Source organism: Esox lucius, chromosome 24 (assembly GCF_011004845.1).
Source record: "Esox lucius isolate fEsoLuc1 chromosome 24, fEsoLuc1.pri, whole genome shotgun sequence".
NCBI lineage: Eukaryota > Metazoa > Chordata > Actinopteri > Esociformes > Esocidae > Esox > Esox lucius.
In genome coordinates, this window is record NC_047592.1 from 14,050,379 (window position 1) to 14,072,966 (window position 22,588).

A 22,588-nucleotide genomic window follows, 5' to 3' on the forward strand; every position below is an offset into this window, starting at 1 on the left:
GTTATACATATGTTATATGTGCTTATTCCTTGTAACTTCTATCAATTGATACGTAAAGTTAGCTAAATCGTGTTTCTTTGTGTAACGTTATCCACCTCATGTGGATAACGTTATTCTTGGCAGTAACAGTTAGCTAGACTAGCTAAACCTGCACTTGTTACAATTCCGTTAATGAGGTTTCTTGTGTCTTTTTGTATCCACATTGTTCTTAGCTAGCCTGTGTGTGTCTTATGCTGCCAGTTTTTTAAACCTCATTGCTTTCAGGTGATGATGTTTTCAGTAGTTTTGTTCCCGGAAGAGGATGACTGTGTGGCAGTAGTTCCACGCCTGTGGCTCAAAGGGGGACTTTGCTACTGGCCACCACACAGTATCACCAGCAGGAAGTTTTCCAGAACTTGTTCCCCACCTGAAGACACCTGGGAGGCTGTCCCTTATAAGCTCATCAAGCATTCAGGTGAATTTAAAAACGTAATAACAGTTTGAAACTTTTTGCAGGGTAAATGCTTACAAAACCGTAACTTTTCCTAGACACGTCATGGGTTGAGGGAGTAAGGAACCAGGCGCAGGTAGAGGTAGTCGGTGTTGACCTTTATAACCGAGCAGAAACAAAACACAACAACACACACGACAACATCAAACACAACGACAATGATCCACGAATGCGGGGAGCAGAGGGGAAACATTTAAACACTTACAAACGAGATGTTAGGGACCTGGTGTGCATGATTGAAGATGTGACACAAAACAAGTCCGGGATGCGTTCATGAGTGACGGGAACTGAGGGTGCACGGAACGGTGGCGCTGCTGCTCACCATACCGTGACAACACGTGAGAGACCGGACATGTGTATCGCCAGAGGAGCGAACATCGTTCCAGCGTGGGCCCCTACCACCCCAAGGACACACATCTACAACACAAAACCCAGTGAATTGCAGCCCTGGAGGTATGTGAATTACATGTTGATCTCGTATTTGCTCCAATGTAGGGCTGCAAGATATATAGTTTCAGCTTCCACATTGCGATGTACGCATCCACAATAGTAACATTGCAGAAGGTGTGATTTAGTAAGGTAATCATATGTCAGTCTACAATTTTATTTTTTTTCAAATGGAAAACCAGCATTATATCTATCTGATTTACTCTGATTTATGGGTTATTGGATACACCGTTTATTATTATTATTATTATTTTAAACACGGAGTTCATTGCTGCACTTAGTTGACATGTAGGGTCTGCTTGCGCGTGAATAAATGATGAGCGAGGAACAGGCAAAAAAAGACCAAAATTGAGAATTTGGTTGCAAAAAGAAATGCAACGTCAATTACGTAGAAATATTTCGGCTACAGACAGGATGATGTTGACCAAAAAAAGGTACTTTGTCGAGAGTGCCTTGCAATTGTTGCCACAACATGACCTATTGGTTCAATCTTTTAAGGCGGCACCACAATTTTTGTATGATGAGTGCAAAGCATCTCAATGCTGTCCAAAGCAAAAAATCAATTTTGAAAGCATTTGCCAGTATAACACCATATGATGTTCCAAACGGCAGAGAGAAATCACAGATTCAATAACATTTCACGTCGCCGAAGACATGGTACCAATTAACATGGTTACCAAAGAGGGTTTTAAAAACATTATCCGGTCGCTGTTTGTCGCTGTTTGCAAACTGCATTTTCCCAGAGGATCACAGCTGATTGGGGCCTAGATGAGAGTCGTCTAGTCTCTATAACAACAGACAATGCCGCGAACATGGTGAAGGCTGCACCTGAACAAGTGGACCAGATTGCAGTGCTTTGGCCACAGACTGCATCTTGCAATTGGTAAGTTATGCCCAATTGTGCATTCTATTTTACTACTGTTGCTATTGCTATACTATTAAAATTACATATTATTACCTAGCAACCTGTTCTGAAATATAAAAATGTTCATGAGTTTCATACATTTTAATTGTAGAGGATGGAGCTGGGGAAGAATGAAGGATACGTACTGTCAGGTTGATAGCCAACGCTCTTTCTGAAGACATCCTGTATTTTTTCATATCGCAATATATATCGCAATGTCAGTTATTTCCAATATCATACAACCCTACTGGAATTTTTTCTTGATTTCACCATATTTATCTGTTGCGATGGTAATTCTATCAATCAAAATTCTTAAAGGAGTAAGTACAGAGACAAAATTCTCTTGGCATAATTAGCAGTTTATTTTCAAATACAGAGACGCGTCAAAAGCTTACAAAATAATCCTCTGAGGAATATACATGAACAGTCCATATTTATTACAGTTAAAGGGCTGTGGTAAGATGCTGACCTAACTCAATAGAATACATTACCTTTGTTCTATTACTACCTAGGCTTCACACAAGGGGCAGGCTGACCTTCCCCACACGGGTAACCTCTTCAACTCTGGGAGAGGATTTACAGCATCTAGACAGACAATAGATGCCCTGGTTGAGTTATACAGATGGGCAGATTAATGAGTTACCCTATAATCTTCCAATACCAGTCAATGATGCCCCCTAGGCAAATACCAGATCCCCCTCTCCTACATTCCTAAGGAACAAAGGACAGATACCCTTATTGGTCTAGGCAGATGAACAGATGGTCAGAGTACATAGTGATGCTCTGATATTATACAGACATGTGTCACAACCAAAGGCCAGAGTTACATACCAGGTAATAGAAAAGCAGACTCAAATAAGCATTTCTCAAATGTACATTAGTTCAAGAATTTCCATAACACCTGTTCACCAACTTTTATGTTTATTTTTAGGATAAAGCAAGCACAGTACTCAAAGGCACCAGAGAGGTACTGCACGCCACCATGTGGAGGACTGCTACATAAATATGTGTGGGTTCATTCACTTAACCCAGATGCTTAACTTGTTATTAAAACATGTTGCTTCCAATTTTATTTGTCAGTTTTAATTTATTTTTAAGGGCAAGAAGGCAGAGGCTGGGGGACGTTTTAGCTCTGCACATGAAGGTAAGAATGAACATTTTGGTGGACACGGCGATTTGAGTTCTGATTGTAAAATAACCAGATATAATTAACTGTCTGTCTTTACTTTCAGAACATTTGGAGAAGATCAAACGGCTGACTGAACTTCGAGCTGAGGGCACAGCAGGCTCTACAATCAGGTAAAACAAGACTATAGTTATGCTAGCATCTTGTCTTCATGAAACTACATTTGTCTGATCATGTGCCCTTTACTGAAATGCAATACTGTACAGCCTTTCTGAAATTACATGTATACGGTAGTTTTGTTTCATTGTACTTTTTAGCTTCTGATAAACGTCTGACTGAAGAGAATGTCGAGCTGAGGGCATAGCTGGCTCTAAAGTCAGGTAAAAACAAGACTATTTTTGCGCTAGCATGTTGTCATCATGATACATTTCATTTGTCTTGAATGTCATGCAATTCTCCAAATCATGTCAGACCATTTAAGTACAATATCTGATTACTGTATTACAGCAGCTATAAGGAAGAATCCTTCCAACCAGGATGCCACTGATGAGGCTGGTCCCCAGGTACCAGAATGGGGCAGCTGACCCTGCAGGTGGGAGAAGACGTTGCGGCGGTACAAGGGACCTGCCATGAATATGAATGACATCTCCAGCACAACCAATATAGCTGCTAATCTACAGTATACTTTTTTTTTTTAAACTGCTGCTGTGTACAGTTATGTAAATGATCACATTATCCTCTTAATATCTTAAAAGCTGTGTGTGAATGTTCTTAATTCTGACTGAAGTTGTAGTGTGCTATGCCACCATTCATAAGCTTGTTGTACTGATGTATCTATAATATTCAATAACTATCGATTGCTGCTAGGTCACACTTATGTATATTACTGCCATTCTAGCCCTTGTTTGTTTTGTATTGTATTATGTTTATTTTGTACTTTTTCACATTCAAATACTGTAATTTTACTATATCTATTGCTGGACACGTTTTCTTGCAATATTTGATTAAAAAATAATAATAAGTGCACATTTTTATTTTGTATGCTTGCTGTATAATGCATGTTTTTTTGTATGCATCTTGCACTATTTGATATACATTTTATTCAGTTCGTTGTCATTTGTGATATGACCAAAATTATTATAAAGTATTATTATAAATAAAACATAATTGGGGCGTGAGGCATCCCGCTGGGTTTAGTGCATAAAAGCGACTAGCTGCTGGTGAGCCGTTGATCAGGGTATTGTTAGAAGGCATTGTAATGAAAGCGGCCGACCGGGGGCCCGACTGTGGCCAGACACTTTGCAGAAACGCTCAGCGGCATAAAGCTACTGGGCCGCAGGTGGGCCACTGGCGTGTTAAGTGCAGCAAGCCAATAAGAGCACAGTGGAAAACCAATAGGAGATACTACAATACTGAATAGTCCACTACTTAACCAACACCTCGGATGAACAGCTATTTTTACAAGTACAAGAACTGGAGGAAATCTTTAACGTCACACTCAAGGTCTATCGAGACAATATATGAAACAATATAGCGTAGTCAAGGATCGCTCAGAGTCTAGGACCTATAGTTACCCTTGATCAGTTAACACGTAATATGCATTAAGTAGTGCTAGCTTTTGCTATCAACCAAAACGAGTTAGAAGCTACTGGCTACAGTACATGTAGTTTTTAAAACAACTGGCATGCACCCATTTTCGTTAATGAACTGTTTCTGCGGGGCTGTCACGGTTCTCTTGAATTGCAATCCCCTGTGTTTTCTTTTACTAACTTTCATTTTGATGAACGGAGATACTATTTTGTTTATGTTGGACCTGCCTTTTTCCTTGAACGCAATAGGCTACTTTCCCAGCTTAAAGTAACTAATTGGTCAAGGCGGGACAATGACGGCTGCCTCCCGTTGTCACTAGCCGAACGGCAAGCGATATCACTGCTTATGTGTGAATGAAGGGTAAGAATGGAATCGAAAATCCACCAGAAATATAACAGTATACTCTCTCATTTTAGGCTTCCCATAACGTAGCTATGGAAGATTGTAGCCAGCAAAGTTTTGTCTATCCTTAACGAATCCTAATTTGCCACTGGCCGTTTTAACAGCTAATTAGCCATTTGTGAATGACATTGATACAGTTATCTGACTAACGTTTCTTACTAAGCTTACCTCAACCACAATAAGAGTCTATGAATTTTATGGCGTTTGCCACCAGCCATTTTAACAGCGTAGCCAGTAATAGGCTTTGCCAGTATCTACTAACTTACTGGAATAGTCATAAGAATTAAGCAATTGCTAGAGAGTCTGAACTTCACACTGCCAAAGCTATTTCATTTCATGGCATAACAACGTACATTTTTCTTTCATTCGTGAATGATATTGATACAATAAAAAGGTGACGTCTACACAGAATAATTCATAATGCACTCTTCGAACGCGGGATCTACAATGGATATAAAAAATCTACACACCCCTGTTAAAATGCCATGTTATTGTGATGTAAAAGAATGAGACAAAGATAAATCATGTCAGAACTTTTTCCACTTTTAATGTGACCTATAATGTGAACAACTGAAGACAGAGACATTACCAAGAACTGAACGTCCCTCCAAAAATGAAGAAAACTGGTCAGGGAGGTTTCTAAGAGGACTACAGCAACATTAAAGGAACTGCAGGAATTTGTGACAAGTACTAGCTGTGTGCTACATGTCACAACAATCTCCCGTATTCTTCATATGAATGGGCTATGGGGTAGGGTGGCTTGACGGAATCCTTTTCTTACAAAGAAAAACGTCCAAGCCCGGCTGAACTTTGCAAAAAACAAACATCAAGTCCCCCAAAAACACGTGGGAAAATGTGTTATGGTCTGATGAAACCAAGGTTGAACTTTCTGGACATAATTCCAAAAGGTATGTTTGGCACAAAAACAACACTGCACTTCACCCAAAGAACACCATACCCACAATGAAACATGGTGGTGGCAGCATCATGTTTTGGGGCTGTTTTTCTTCATCTGGAACTGGGGCCTTAGTCAGGGTGGAGGGAATTATGAACAGTTCCAAATACCAGGCAATTTTGGAACAAAACCTTCAAGCGTCCGTTAAAAAGCTGAAGATGAAGTTCACCTTTCAGCACGACAACGACCCAAAGCACACCTCCAAATCCACAAAAACATGGCTTCACCAGAAGAAGATTAACGTTTCGGAATGGCCCAGCCAGTGCCCAGACCTGAATCCAATTGAACATCTGTGGGGTGATCTGAAGAGGGCTGTGCACAGGAAATGTCCTCGCAATCTGACAGATTTGGAGCGCTTTTGCAAAATAAGAGTGGGTACCCAGACTCCTACCCAAAAAGACTGAGTGCTGTAATAAAATCAAAAGGTGCTTCAACAAAGTATTCGTTTAAAGGTATGCACACTTATGCAAACAGGTTTATGTGAGTTTTACATTTTTCTCCCTCAAAGATTTCAGTTTGTTTTTCAATTGAATTGTTCACGTTGTAGGGCACATTAAAGGTGGAAAACGTTCTGACATGATTTATCTTTGTCTCATTCTTTTACATCACAATAACCTGGGGTGTGTAGATTTTTTATATCCACTGTATAGATTGCACGTCCGCACGTCCACTTCTCTAACCACTACACAATGTAACAAGAGTCGGTCGGGTCGCTCGCTCACTCACTCACTCACTCACTAAGTAAGAGACATTCTCTAACCACTACACAATGTAACAAGAGTCAGTCGGTCGGGTCGGTTGCTCGCTCGCTCACTCACTCAGTAAGAGACATTCTCTAACCACTACACAATGTAACCAGAGTCAGTCGGTCGGGTCGGTCGCTCGCTCGCTCACTCACTCAGTAAGAGACATTCTCTAACCACTACACAATGTAACAAGAGTCAGTCGGTCGGGTCGGTCGCTCGCTCGCTCGCTCACTCACTCAGTAAGAGACATTCACTCTTCTTGGCCGTGGTCCGAAATTAACCCAATCATGATGCATGCAGTAGAATAAAGAGCCAAACATGCCAGACATTTTACCAGTGGTTTGTACAATATATTTCCTTGACCCACACAACTCAAAATACACGTGACCGTACTTTGGATTGAACTCATAAAAATAAATACAATATCTAATCTATTTTACACATTTTATGTGCACAGACGCTCTCCATTTTCAACATCAAGTCATTTTAGCCTACCAGTATAAAAATTTACTAAAGCCTGTGCCAAAGGATTTATGGCAAAAGGACACCCAATATACAGAGGATCACTGGTTTAACCTTTTCTTTGCCTTTGTCGCCTAAATCAGTACATGTTCAACTGGGATGGCTGGTGAGATAAAGCCGGGGGAGCCTCTTCTGGGTCCTGCCCAGCAATAAACATAATTTGTTGGGGAGTGACGGTTGAGACCAGCCCCTCTTTGTTACCAGAACTGTCTTTCTGATATCCTTTGAACTCAAGCCATGGGATGCAGGAGTTTCAAGAGTTATTTTTCCAACAGTCTATTTCCAAACATACAGACACACACACAAACATCATTTCCAACACAAAGAGCCTGTAAGTTAGTCCTGACAGTCAACACCTCACGACTGTTCCAGAGGAAATGCCGTCCATTCTGTATATAACTCATTAAGGTGGTCCATGGATTGCGGATCCCAATTCCTGACACTCATCAGCAGTGCAGTTTGGTTCCACCTTAAGAAAGCTTGCTTTCAGGGTCAATGAAACTGAAGTAACATGTCTCCCTGGTCAGACAGTATCTGTAGCTGTCTGTACAACAGTTATCACTACGGGATGTGTCGTCACTCAGGAGTCAGGCTGCATTATGGGAAGAGGTGGCTTGTTCTCCAGGCTGATCTTACATTCCACATCCTCCTCAACTGGGACATAGAGATTCCCTATGAAGGTCTGGGACACAGAAATAATGAGGAGTGTGTTAGTGTGTGTTGATCTGTTGTGTATGTGGGATATTTTCCATAAAATGTCATCCTAAATCATTTTATATGTCATCCATATACATTTTGTCTTGACCTGAGAAGTGATTGCCAAAGAGATGTTAGTTTGTTCATAGAAGTGTCTTTCACGTGAAAAATCGGTATACTCCTATTGAGTCATGCATGTTTTAAAACAATTCTCCACTTTTAAATATATTTTTTGTCTGCTCATTTATTATGGGGTCCACTTCTGTAAACATTTAAAGACACATTTGTGGAGAAGAGGGAGAAGCACCTTCCTATTTAATTTATTGTATTTCATACAGAAGCGTTTCTGTGCAAGTTTTCAGTCATAGCCTTCATATACCTTTAAACTTTTTCAAAAAGTCCCCAAGACCACATTGGAGAGAAGAGGCAGGGGGTGAGGAAAGCACTTTGAGAAAACCCTGGTGTGTGTACTGTATGTGTATTGTGTATGCTTACAAGTAGTCATGTGTGTATGTGTTAGAATATTAAATGCTCATGTATGAGAATATAAATTAGTGCCAAGTAACGACTAGTGCCAAGCAAGAGGAAGTTTAGTATCTACTGACTACAGTATATGCTGATATTCAAGCAACATTCTAGCAACACCACACTGATTAATATTACACTGAAAATTATGAAAGACTTCAGAAGATGTTGCTGTTCTCACCTTCTGTTCCTTACTGCTGTTCAGAATGTCCTTGAAAATCAATGACGGCTGTGGAATCTTGGGAAACATTTTTTCTCTGTGCCTGGAAAAAATCCACAAAGCTGAGTCCAAAATTCCATATGAATCCTACTGCACAATTCATTTGTTTTGGTTTCACTCAGAATGCAGAGTACAGTATATAGTGGAGGTTGACTCACTTCATTAAACAACAAAAAAACAGGATGACTAATAAGAAGACTGAGGATGGAATGGCGATGGCAATCACAATATTTGACCACTCATCCTCACCTGAAAACAAGACAAAATATCAGTTGGTTCACTCGTTTAAGACTGGTAATAGAACAAACATTTCTGTGTCCAAATACAGGCACTCAGACTACACTGAATACAAACATTATCAACCAGTTTACAGAATGCAGACTTTATTATACATTCTAGACTTGTCTCAGCCCCAAGGTTTTATGTTGCTATATTATTGTGCCGGGGGAGTAGGGTCAATTCTCCTTTTCCACTGTAAATCCTTGTTAATCAAAGGAATGAGCTCTCTACATTTTCTGTGTCTCCTGCTCCGTTTAAACTTAGGAGGACAAGGTTTTGGACCACACCTCAGGAATACAAGGCTCGAAACACTTGTGCTGTCCCTGCCCAAAGTCCTCCTGGTGGTGATGCAGATCAAGACGATACCTGACAATTCCAAATGCAACTCTGCTGACCTTTCCCCCCGAGACTGTCCCTGTCCTTGTCCATCTGGTCATGCTTCAGACTTTGATTATGTTTTATAGACTCTGGGCACAGTCCACATACATTTATTAATTAACACAATTTGTACTCCTAAAATGTTCAATGTATTTTTCCAAAAGCACTAACATTTCTCAGTTTCAACATTTGATATGTTGTCTTCGTACTATTTTCAATCAAATATAGGGACAAATGATTGGCAAACCATTGCATTCTTTTTATATTTGCTTTTTACGCAGTGTCACAACATTTTTGGAAACACGGTTGTAAGTTACAGCCCCTTTTAGGGACTTTTTCCTAGCCACTGTGCTTCAACCCTGTTGTTGTTTGCTCCTTGGGGTTTCAGGCTGGGTGTTTGGTAAAAGCACTTTGCGACAACTGCTGATGTAAAAAGGGCATTATAAAAACATTTGATTGATAATTGGCTACGTTTCAATAATTTCAATGCTAATACAAACACATTCCTGTATGCTACCTGTAAGAGTATTAAGAAAGACATATAGAGGAGAATGTACCATAGACTGCCACTTTGCTCCAGTCACTCCCACCCAGCCCACAGTCCTTGGAATATACTGCTTTAACCTGGACTCTGTACTGGCATCTTGGGTCATACGGTATGTTCGCCTTCGGTTGTTTCGATTCTATCAACTTATTCTGAAAGTAACATACACAAACCATAAGGGAAACTCAAATAGTTGAAGACATAAATAGCAGATGGAAAAAGGCCCTTTATCATAAAGCAGAGTCAACAGTAGGCTTGTAAAAGGCTCTTTGTCATAAAGCAGTCTACAGTAGGTTTGCAACTGCGACATGTTCCAGTGAACAACAATGTTTTATTTGTATTGGTCTAACTCATTGATAATCTCATGGTTACAACAGCAGAAAACCCTTCATTGTACGTATGTTGTGTCTTTAGCCAAGCAAACATAGGCTTCTTGATCTGATCATTTGTTTAGTGAGACTAAAAGTAGGTGCAACTAATGTAAAACCTGAATTTGAAACTATACACAACACTGAGAAGCAAGACAACATACACTACTATTCAAAAGTTTGGGGTCAATTAGAAATGTCCTTGTTTCTGAAAGAGAAGAAAACATTTTGTCCATTCAAATTACATCACATTGATCAGAACAGTGTAGACATTGTTAATGTTGTAAATTACTATTGTGGCTGGAGATGGCTGATTTTCAATGGAATATCTACATAGACATTTAGAGGTCTGTTATCAGCAATCAGTCCTGTGTTCCAATGACATGTTGTGTTTGCTAATCCAAGTTGATCATTTTAAACGCAAGGCTAACCCTTTTGCAATTATATTAGCATAGCTGAAAACTCGTGCTGATTAAAGAAACAAGGAATCTGGCCTTCTTTAGACTACTTCCGTGCCTTCAGCGTCAGCGTTCGTGGGTTCGATTACAGGCTCAAAATGCCCAGAAACAAATAACTTTATTCTTAATCTCATCAGTCTATTCTTGTTCTGAGAAATGTCTGAGAAATGAAGGCTATCCCATGTGAGAAACTGCCTAGAAACGGAACATCTCGAAGATCTCAAAAACCAGGACATTTCTCGGTGACCCCAAACTTTTGAACGGTAGGGTACATGTTCTTGCCAAGTTGTCATTGTAAATGCAAAGGCTCTAATTTTATAAATACAGGGCTGCATACATAACTTTATTGACAAATGAGGCACATATCCAGACCTTACCAGATGTTCTTTACACTTGCTATAGTTTAAGATGTAATCCCAGCAATAGGTAGCACCGATTTCTGGATAGTCCCAGCTCAGATTGAGTTCCGTCCCTTCCTTTGTGATGTTAACCATAGGGGCTGCAGGCTTGACTGAAGAGAATCAAACATACAGTAATATTTGATAAATGATGATAGTTATGTCAACAATATTGCCTACTATGGAGTATAGTGGTATCATGTTAATATTCATTGGTCCTTTTGGTAATATATCATTTGAAGAATAACATATTTAGCTATTTACAGCACAGAGACATACTGTAGGATTGCTGTAATACTTCTTGTGAAATCAGCTATTCCAAGTAAAGGTTGTGGTAAAAGTTGGGTTTTACATTCTCAGATATTTGAGAATGTAAAACCCAACAGATATTTGTTTGTAACTTTTTACCACGAAATCTAGAAATTAGAATAATAAGAATAATTTGAATCTTCTTTGATATTCCTACGACAATTCAGAAAAAAAAAATGTTTTTGATTACAATAGAAGATCATTTTTAAATTACGTTGCAGGCAGACGGAAACTTTGTCATTATCAAAAGATATAAGGAAGAACCAAGGGACCAAAATCTGCTTTACTTTTCTGAAAAGGAAATATATTGCACATTATATTTCATGATAGCAAATGGGAAGAAGAGCTATATCATACTTTACCTCCAACTACTGTTTTAATAATGTAATAATGTGCTTACTACAATAACTTTATGGATTGTTCTACCAAAAATGCCTAGGGCTTATTTTCACAATAACAGCTTATTTGTATTGAAAGTGAGGTGTTTATTTAATAGAAAACATTAAATCATAAAAAAAAAAGGAAATGCTAAATCATTGATGTGTTGCTCTAAAGCAGGGGTGTCAAACCGGTTCCACAGAGGGCCGAGTGTCTGCAGGTTTTTGGTTTTTCCCATAAATTGGTTCCCAGTTCAGACCTACACAACCAGGTGAGTGTAGAAACTAACCAATCAGTGACCTAATTAACCAATCAAGTACAAGGTGAGAGCAAAAACCTGCAGACACTCGGCCCTCCGTGGAACCGGTTTGACACCTGTGCTCTAAAGGCAAAGCAAAACCAATAGAATTTCTTTAATACACAGTAATATGGTGAAACAGGACAAAGTGACATCATTGACGAGCCCAGCCTCTACTCCTCCCCCCCTGCTTTGAAGTGCTTGCTCTGAATCATCCCATGATTGTACCTAAATTATTAAACATGTATCACTTTGCACACACCACCTGGGCAGTGTACTGGCTTTTTGACCGAATTGGCTGAGTATTTATCACACCTCGTAATCAAATTTGATAAAAACCTAATTCTGGGGTATTTGAATGTACTGTAGATGTGGACAAAGACAGTGATTTCTCTTGGCATTGGTTAGAATGTATCACTGTCCCGCACATGTCTGCGAGTATGCTAGAGGCTATTATGTCCTTGATGTTGTTAATATATCCTCCTGTCCTGTTAAATCTACTATTTTCAGACTATGTTATCAAACGTTTCTTTATTTATCTACTGTAATTTTTCATATTCAGATATATTTAATTTTAGTTGCTATATATCGTCTGTAGAAACAGAGGAGAGTTTGTAGCTGAAAGAGCTGTGCCAGAATTCAACCGCAGACATCCTCCCAGATATAACAGATCCCAGTATTCCTACCACCACTGATCATGGGATCAGTGAGTTGAACTTGATAGAAGATGTTTGTAACAAGACATAAGAGTAGTACATTTTGATTAGGATATTTGTTTTTGTATTTTCATGATTTGGGCTTACTGGCTTGTTATATCCTGTTCATCTTTAGCTGTTTAGTAATTATTTCTATAACAAACCAGTTTTAAAAAATGTGCCCCGCCTACTCTAGCTGTCACATGCGTCCACTGTGTCCATGACTTTTGTGGTTATTGTTACAAGAACAAGTTGCTCTAAGCACAAGCAGTTTTCCCCAAAATGTCCCACTCTGCTAAAAATTATTCCACACTTGTTCCATACAGTTTTATTTTTCAAACATAAATTAACAAACACCCCCATCTACTGTAATTATTTAGACTGCTTTTGAAGTAGGCCATCTGAGAAAACACACTCAACCTTTGAACAGCAGGTCGTAGGCTATGCCTGCCATACTATAAATGTTAAACCGCTCTCCACTCTAACCCAATGACGTGTGCTCCACTCCAGCTCCCCTGCGCTCATACATACTCTGGCTCACGACACCTTGATTCATTTATGGTGTCATCAAAAGCATTGATTGTCATGCATTAGAGCCCAATTTAATGTGGGCCCGCTCAGTCAATTAGAGACTTTTGCTGATTATTCAGGTCGATACAGCCTCTTAAGGGATTATTTTCCCCCACAGAAGGCCTACGTCCAACAGCGCCTTTGACACTACTGATCACAATATGACAAGAGGTTAGAAGGACTTTTTTGGTCAACAAGGAATGGGCACTTAGTTGTCTAAAATCATATAAAAATAAGAAACTAACTGGAATTTGGTAGACTAATTAAAGCGACTGGAATTGAGGATAGAGGTGTTCCATTCTTACCATTATATAATGGACTGACCTCGAAGGTATTTCTTAAAGATGAACCGTTGACAGTCCCATTGACCTGGAGGAAGACAAGTGCACCAAAATGTCCTCTGATGTGACATCCTGTCTTCTTACCCTCTCTGTGTAGGTAGTCACTGCATCTTGATAAGTTACTCACAGTTGTCCTGGTTTCGGCATAGCTGAAACATCAGAAATGACTGGGCTAAGGTTGCATTGCTGCTGAAGTAATTAGGGTCTACAATTATTTCTAAACACCTGGAACTCTGTAGGTGGAGAAGCAGGAAGCAGAAGAGTCCTCACCTGTAGTAGAGGTGAAGGTTTTCTGGGGCCTGATCAGCTGCAATCCACATGCAGTTCATGTCCACAGTAGAGTTTATGAAACAATAGAAGTTCTTCACCAATTCTGAGGGAAGGTTAAAGCAAGGTCGATGACATTGACATTGGAGGTCCCGGGACGTCCCGGGACGCTCATAGAAAAACTCCTTAAAAGTGCTTTGTGTCTACAAATAGGTTTACTTATCCCTTCTACAGTGAGAATGCTGTATAGAGAACATCATGTTGAGCACCAACCTGTTGGAGCAGCAATGGTGTAAACAACAGGTTGGCTTCTTGAACTTTTGTTGCACTCGGTTTGCACTGAAAAATGTACATCTCCCTCCAGAGAAAGACATCTCTCAAACTCTGTCTTCATCTTTCTTTCGGATGCGAGGAGCTACGAAAAGTGGAAAATGTGTTTGTTTGACATTTGACAAAGTATTAGTGTTAAAGACGAATAACAATGATAATCTACAGGTTGTTTTAGCTCTTAAATGGGCTGAAGTAATTGTCTGACTTTCTCTCTATGCATGCAACTCTCCCACTCAGGGAGACCAGGATCCGGTGAGTGCAGCGTCATTTGGTTATATGTGCCAGTGATAAACACTGCAGACTATATTGATGGAAATCTGATTTTTTAAAAAAAAAATTTGTGAAGCCATCAACTTCACAAAAGTTCCATTCACCAAATATCAGGTTAATAACCGGCCTGCCTAGAGATGTTTAATGCATGTTAGCAGTGCTAATGTTTTAACATGAAACTAAAATGAAAAAAAAAAAAAAATAAATAGCTCATGGTTGCAAGGGTTAGGGTTAGCTGTAATAGCGCACAAGAAAATGTTACAACTTATCCGGAGTTAAACTGAATTTCATTGTCATACGTTTTGTCATGGAGCACAATTCCAAGTCCATTCCAACATTCAGTGTCACACAAATACACACACAGAGGCGAGGGCGCGCGCGCGCACACACACACACACACACACCGGAAACGTGCACGTATTTAGTTTACCCAGAAACCCAATTTTCACAGAGAGTCAAATAATAAACATTTTTGTAATACTACAAGCGAAGCTGTGCAGCTACACGCTGATTTGCCCGATTCAGGTTTGGGAAGTGGTGAACTAACAGATGCGGGTCACTTAAGCCCAGAATCTCGACCCTGCTCAACCAGAGCAGAGTTGCGTGCGTAGTGTGACAATCTAACAAATAAAATCAAGCAATTTTTTATATACGTCGTTATTCCCATTTAATTATTGAATTAATAAAGGAATGAGACACGAAGGTGTTTGGTATTTGCATTGAAAATACATTTAGCCTATCATTCGGCAGGCTGCCGCAAATTACTTTAACATACGATTTTAGTTGGAAAAGCAATTTAATCGTTATTCACATTTTAGAAAAAAATATATTTCAATAGGCTAGTTGATTAGAATAACTTATTGTCACGGGTCTTGGTGAAACATGCGACTCACTCACCCGTCCATTGCGTGTAACATCGAACATGTATTTCACTTCGCATGACGCGTCCAAATCCCTTGGTGCATTCCACGACAGCTTTACACAAAATTCATTATACCAGGTCAATGACAGGTCGAGCGGCTGAGGAAGGACTGAAGAAATGACAAAAGAGCTCTGTAAAATGTATGTATGACTACGAGAAAACCAAAGGCTTTATTTTAGCTATGCGTGATCCATAAACTGTTAGCTTACACAACGATATGATTCACGGGGGCAAAGTATCATGCCAAACAAGTAAAACTAGTAACATACTTTTTAATTAGGCCTAATCAAAATCAAATCAAATAATGATATGCCATGTTAAATTTAGCATGCGAAAATATTCAATTCAACATTTACATGAGATTAATAGGCTACTTCAATTTTAGCAGAAAATAATATTAAATTGACAGTGGGTATATTCACGTGGGTTTTGGGAAATCGAAAGGAAATCCTAGTTTTCCGAAAACATGTTTTGCATTCAGAAAATGTACGAGCTGGTGTCACATTATTATGTCATGCAAAGTAAACGCGATAGCTTTAGTACAACCTTTCTCAACTGTAACCTCACGAATCCAAAGTAGAACCAAGAGATATCCCAAATGTGTTAAAATCATGGCTGCCCTCGCAAAACTCTCACGGAATTCCGAAGATATGGTCCCCAGAACAGTTGAGCAATTGTCTCACAAACTAATACAAGTGCCTAGCGTTCAGATAAACATAAAAAGTAAACACGATCGATTTGGGAGCTATTCACTTTCTGGTGCGGATGCGTAGCGCATCGTGTACTGACTAGTTGGGCGGGGATAGCGGTGATCAATGGAAGACCGGGTCAGTCTGTTTCACTCATTGATTTTTTTAATTGTCTAAAGGTGTTTTGAAACTGACACTAAAATAGGTCCCACCGCTTCCCAAACTTTTACACTGCCTCGAATAATATCTTTTTCAAATAAAAAAATATTTTCCCTATTGTTGCGAAATTGGTAAGGACACTATACTCGCCCCTCCAACCGGGTTATTCCTATTTGGAGCAGTGGGTAGTGCTACCGGCAGGGGTGCCGATGGATTAAAGCCGGAGAGTAAAATTGTGTTGTTTTGATGCCAATTTCCTTCATATTTAAACAGTTTAAAACACAAATACATACTGTACCAGGCAAAAATGTGGACACACCTACGCATTAAATGGTAGGTCTATTTCTTTAGTTACACTATTTTCCACATTGCAGTATAACATTGAAGAAATCCAAACTATGAAATAACATGATAAATTATTTAGTAATCAAAAAAGTGTTAAACAGATCAAAATACATTACATTTTGTAGATTCCCTTTGCCTCTTTGACAGCTTTCCTCACTCTGGGCCTTATCTCTCAATGACGTAGAAACCTGGGAAGCTTTTCCAACAGTCCTGGTGACACAGTCTAACACCTTTTTACATACATGATTCCAAAAATGTGTTATTTAATAGTTTTGATATCTTTACTGTTATTCTTTTATATGGAAAATAGTAAAAGTTAAAGAATACTGGTACTGTAGTCCATTTACAACGAATAAAATAAATGTTATTACACCAAGTATGTGCCATTATAGTTACATGGAATCCCAATAATGACATCTCTGTTACAGAGAACGTTTGTCCAGAGCGCGACGTGCCCTGGTTGGCGCTCAGCCAATAGGAGGATCCCGTGTAAGATCTGGTATGTCTCTCCCTGAATTCACACCGTAAACAAGGTTAAAATAATAAATACAAATAATGTTAATTGATACATTATGAACGACTTACATTTTGCAAAAAAAGGTTTATTGAAAAAAAGTTTTTACAAAGATATATTGAACAAGCATCTGTACTGTAAAAAAATGCTAATTCAAATCAGACAATCAGAGAAATAATATGTTTCCATCAGACCTGATGCAACCATGCACTAGTCCAAAAACAGTACAAATATAAATACATACATTACATACACTGATAACTTTCTTCTTATACAGCTTAACAATATATTATATACATCTGCATATTATTATTATCATCCATCCACTAATTTCAGTGTAGCACTTGTGAAATACTGTACAATCAGCTCCTTTTGGAATTTTATTATAACTTGAAACGGCAAGATACTTTTCTTAACAGAAATGTATCTATTTACCACTAGATCCAGATCCAGCCAGCTGATACAGTCATCAATCATTTTAACGTGTCTGGTCCCACATTGGTTTGTCTTTTGCCAGCTCTAGTCATGTTGTTTTCACACCTCATGTTGGTTGTAACCATGAATTGTCAAATTATCTCAACAACTGAACAGCGCTACTGCATGACTGACAAAGTTACATCCTCAAGTGCCTTGCACTCTACAGCAAAGAAAAAAATATATAATGTAGTATTACACATTTTCCCCTACCATAGACTTTCCTTATCTAACGTAGATATCAGCTGGGTTACTCTTTGTTTGACACTGGATCGTCAGCAGTATTAGCCACCTCTTAACATTGCAGAATAAGAACTAGCACTTAAGTGTTAAAATGCATTTACTCTCACCTAAAACCAAAACAGACATTTTACACAGTATGCAAAAACAACAGATCTGCACTGACCACGGACAAACAGCTAACATCACCTGGCTTGTATTCAGTAAAGAAGATCTTACACGTTGTAATGTAACAACAATGTGTTTTCTTATTGGATTAATTCAGGTATAGTGCCTTTGTGTCACCTTGCACTGAATAGGTTTCACCCCTACTGAAAACAGCAGAGTGATTGACCAAGTATGTGGCTTATTCCTCAGCAGGCAGGCTAGGTAGACTACAGTGGTGAAATGTTGATGAGGATGATATTTTTGCATAGAGCTTCGAGTTGAAGTCCAAATTTGAAAAAAGTGATTAAACATGGCAAAATAACATCCTCCTCTCATTAAAAAAAATACAAGTCATTCATGATGCTTGTAGTTACAACAAACGGAAACACTGTAACCCAAAAGGTGACAATGCAGCAAAGTCTGACTGTTATCTGCTTGGTAATCTAGCAATACATGGTACATTCTCCAAGACTCTAGTCTTCAGTCATACTCTCTAGCAAACTGGCTTACTGAACAGTGAACATCCCAAAGTACACTGATGACAGGACCTTTACAGTTGATAAGGTGGAATGAGAAAGAAACAGTGTGTCTAGACTAGTTCTGTAGACGTTCCACTGATGGCACGGAATACGTGTAAGGAGTTCTGGAGCAGGGAACGCATCATATCCTCCTGGAAGATCTGCAGTGTCGGACAGAGGAACACATTATAACCATAAGTTATCAATACCGTCAGCTATCAATACGTCAGTTAACATTCCCATACGTTATCATTACGATCCGTTATCATTACCGTCAGCTATCAATACCGTCAGTTATCTTTAACATCAGTTATCTTTACCATCAGATATCATTACCAGCAGTTATCAACTGTCAGTTATCAATACCATCAGTGGTCCAGCAGACAATTACGTGACAGCAACACATGCATTAAAATGATCACACGTACGTACATACATACACAATGCAGACACACACAAACTCTACACACCTAACAATCATATATACCTGTTGTGAATAAATGCCAGCATTTCTCGTTCTTCAAATAAAATGCAAATAATGTACCATGCAAATAAAGCACCATGCATTATACCAATCTACACAAACCTGGTGTTTGTTCTGGCCTGCTTGGAATGCCAACAGTGTTTGATTTGAGATCTGATGCCTACACACCCAGGCACAATGTTGCCACATGCATTTATTATCCAACTGACACCTTGACACACTGACTAAAGGGTTAGGTTGGCCGTCTTACAGTATAACAGAGAGAGTTTGACTAATGGGGGAACAACCCTCTTCTCTATCCGTTGCTATGTGATACCTCGCACTACAGGGTTGTGATGTTCTTATTCTTTTTTAGTGTATAAACTTGGATAAACACCATCCCAAATGCTAATCATGGAAAAGTATGTGAATGTAAATGCTGTTTGTTTTTTAGCAGCATGAAATTTCATATGGAATTATCTGAATAATTATTGTTATTTAACACTAATTAAAAAACAATAACGAAAATCGAAAATCTGACTTTCTTACAAAATGTCTTTAGAAGTAAATGTTTATGACAGGTGTGTTTCATGAACCATCTAGGAATTAATAAGCAACATTACTTAACAGAAGGTTTCAAATTACCTGGCTTCCTTAAAGCTAAGGAGGAGGAAAGACCAGCATAAGCAGAAGAAAAAGAAACAACAGTGTTATACAGGAAGAGTGTTACAAAGCAAAGTAAAAGTTACGACACAGGAACACTGAGTTTGCTGCCAAAATACAATCAGGAGAAAGAGAAGGCATTAAAAGTAAACAATGGATGTAGTCCATGACAGATTACGTTGGTCAAAGAGCAACATCGTGTACAGATACTTAGAGAGTGGCAGTCTCTGATAAATACATCCATTCACCTATTGATCCTTACAGAATATAACTTACAAATCACTTATGAGCTTAGTACAAATGTACTGCTCCATCAGAACCCAAACATAAGGTAAGATGTAGTGCTTCAAAACATGGTTACAACTATCAAGTGGATGCGATAGCCTGTAAGTCCTTTGATAAGGATAAGACAACATTTATCTGGCCCGTTCTTCAAGTGTACGGGTGGCGGGGAAACTGTTTTGCCCTTGTTTGAATCATGCACCGCGGCTTTAAAATCCAAAACAGAGAAGAGGCGGCATATAAAACAAGAGGAATGCTAAAGTATGAATGAAGACACCCACTGATGCTGATGGCCACTGGGTGGGCATTCACTTTGACTTAGTGTGAAGGAGAGAATGGGCATGTGTGAGTGTGTGAGTCTGAGCGTATAGACAGGCATGTTTCTTCTTGCCATAACAGTAGCAGCACATGTAGAAGGCCGCCGAGGAATTTCAATGCAGAAGTCCTCTTTCTGAGAACTGGTTTGTTGCAACACAGACTAACCTTCCAGCGTTTCTGTCACAACAAGGTGGTTTCTTTACAAGCAGAAGGCAACTTCTCTGCCTACTATTGAGGTTAAAATACACCACGAGGTTAGGCCGACTACCTCAACATACAACACGCTGCCTGCTAATTTCAACCCTAGACGTAGCAGGGTTATACTCCGGTAAGCAGGGCTGGAGAACCGGGAAAACACGCAGTGTTCTATTTCTGGAATGCTGTGCTAATGAGAGTGGTGTGCTTCTGGCAGGAAACTGCTGTTTACCAGAGGCTCCGTGACGCACTAGGCCAAGCCTCTGCGTGGTCACCACTTCGTCTGTACACACATAGACAGACCCATCTGAAAGCTTGACCAAAGTCCATGCCATAACAATGATGGCGTGGTTTGACTAAGATAGTGCGTTTACGCGGATTAATAATGGGTTTTGCTGATGCCCTGTCTGGGTGAGAAAGATAATACACATTTTGAGGAAGAAAAGGAGTCAGTTAAAGTACGTGTCTGACTGTGTTACTAAATTGTGTGGGTGTGTGAAAAAAAGAAAAGGAGAAAAAGAGAGCTCATGACCAGCCTGTATTACAGCTGGAGGCTGATTCAGTGGATGAGTGCTGATGAATGTCCGGATGAACAGCGCAGCGGCTGTGTGAAAGGGCAAACCCCCCTCCCCCATGTCACCTGTTCGTGGATGATGTCCGACAGCTCCTTAACCATCTCTTTGAAGTTGCCCTTCAGCCCCTCGTGGTACTCAAACTGGTCCTCCTTGATCAGGCGCTCGTTGATGTCCAGCGCCACGCTGCAGGCCTCGACAAAACCCCTGCATGGACAGAACACACAAGGGCGCAAGCATTGAACATTTCGCAATGCATTCAAGGATGCAAACAGCACCTCTGTCCTCTATGTTGCCAGGCTGCCCATGACCGCCGACACCGAGCGGTAACTTGCATTCCGCTTTGCATTTGAATTATGATGGCCGGCCTTCTGAACAGGTAACAGATGCTTATCGGGCGAAACGTGAGTGACTGATACTTAAACAAAGCATTGATAGAAGGGCTGCGCCGCTCCGCGCCGCAAGCAGCACTATATACCTTCCTCGAACTTTGTGTCCCAGCCGCCTAAAGACTCCTTTAAAACAGATGTGTGTTGGCTTCCTGACATTCTAAAAGGAGTCCGCTGGTTAGGGAAATGTACGTGGACAGCTCGCTCAGGGTGACATCTCATCCATTACGGTTCACCCGTGTGGTTAACACGCACATTCAGTTTCAGCTTACCGCTAAACATGTATAGACATCCAACAATATAACTAGGAACAGCGGTCAAGTATTCGTACATTTCATTCGCCATGGGAACTGCTGCATTGAGTACCGTGGGTTACAATTCCACTGGCCAGGCAAATAATTCAAAGTGTTTACATGACGACATGAGAAGGACTGCCTTATTTACTGTTCACAGGAACCCATTTTTATAGCATCCGACAAAGTGGCTTGGGAAAAACACTTGTTGGTATAATCCATTTTGTCATGGGTAAACAAAATGTCCAATAATTATGATTGTACAAAAACACATCATAAGGTCAAATTCATTTAATTAACTTGATCCCAAAGGAAGATGGATTGCACTGAAAGTAACCAATAGATCCAGATGTGTGACCTATATGGACAAAGTGATGACGATCCTGAATTGTTTGAAAACCTTTAAGACTACAGCAGAAGTGTGCATCCTTCAGAAGGTCGTAATGGCAATCGTACAACCAACTAGCATCGCTGGACCACTACAGTTACTGATGAGCTATAGTTGACAGATACGGGGGTGGGCTGTCATATGGTTCCCACAGCTATTTGGTTGATTTCCAAATAGCTGTACATACAGCATATGCCAGTTATAAAAGAGGTCTGACAATTGGCACTGATGTTTGAGTTTACAGTGTAATATTTGGCAACTAACAGAGTTCAAGAGAAGCCAAATAGACAGAGTTTCTGGTGCACTGGTCACAAAAATGGCTAAATTCTTCAATGTGTCAAGAGGAACTGTCTAAAACATCATTTCAGTTGATGCCTAACATGGACAAAATGGCATCGGCAAAGAGGATCAGAGGTCGCAAGTCAAAGCTGACTAACAGGGATAAACAGACAGTTGCTTAATGCACTAAAGGCACATCCTCAAAATGTACAAAATAATTGAATCAGCACCT

The 22,588-nt window shown here is 39.7% G+C and overlaps 2 protein-coding genes across 8 annotated transcripts in view; both read right to left on the bottom strand.

The window, feature by feature from the left end:
• Positions 1-6,988: 6,988 nt before the first annotated feature.
• LOC117593912 (granulocyte-macrophage colony-stimulating factor receptor subunit alpha-like) lies at positions 6,989-16,964 on the bottom strand. Of its 3 annotated transcripts, XM_034290588.1 has the most exons (10): positions 15,975-16,254; positions 15,404-15,537; positions 14,180-14,321; positions 13,910-14,012; positions 13,604-13,788; positions 11,028-11,161; positions 9,838-9,976; positions 8,782-8,872; positions 8,585-8,666; positions 6,989-7,864 (listed from the first exon to the last, which is right to left on the bottom strand). In XM_034290588.1, the coding sequence occupies exons 1-10, from the start codon at positions 16,039-16,041 to the stop codon at positions 7,763-7,765; spliced, it is 1,179 nt and encodes a 392-aa protein (XP_034146479.1). In that variant the 5' UTR covers positions 16,042-16,254; the 3' UTR covers positions 6,989-7,762. The 3 variants fall into 3 exon arrangements, with proteins under 3 accessions (XP_034146479.1, XP_034146481.1, XP_034146480.1); XM_034290590.1 differs by lacking the exons at positions 15,404-15,537; positions 15,975-16,254 and adding an exon at positions 16,738-16,964; XM_034290589.1 differs by having other exon boundaries at positions 15,404-16,254.
• Positions 16,965-17,510: 546 nt separating this feature from the next.
• The window catches only part of dock11 (dedicator of cytokinesis 11), a 103,856-nt gene continuing 98,778 nt past the window's right edge, over positions 17,511-22,588 (bottom strand). For 4 of the 5 annotated variants that reach the window (XM_034290587.1, XM_034290584.1, XM_034290586.1 and 1 more), the window contains 2 exons: positions 21,076-21,214; positions 17,511-18,675 (listed from right to left, as the gene is read on the bottom strand). In XM_034290587.1, coding sequence (XP_034146478.1) covers positions 18,586-18,675; positions 21,076-21,214 — 229 coding nt within the window. In that variant the 3' untranslated portion in view covers positions 17,511-18,585. Of the gene's footprint in view, positions 18,676-19,622; positions 19,638-21,075; positions 21,215-22,588 lie in introns of all 5 variants that reach the window. The other variant, XM_034290585.1, reaches the window with a different exon arrangement.

Excerpts from the sequence above, each read along its gene's own strand:
- LOC117593912 (XM_034290588.1), bottom strand. The coding sequence starts at position 16,041 with ATGATTTTAACACATTTGGGATATCTCTTGGTTCTACTTTGGATTCGT. Across the intron at positions 14,013-14,179 it reads CACCATTGCTGCTCCAACAG|AATTGGTGAAGAACTTCTAT; the intron begins GTTGGTGCTCAA and ends ACCTTCCCTCAG. Across the intron at positions 7,865-8,584 it reads ACAGCAGTAAGGAACAGAAG|ACCTTCATAGGGAATCTCTA; the intron begins GTGAGAACAGCA and ends TCTGTGTCCCAG.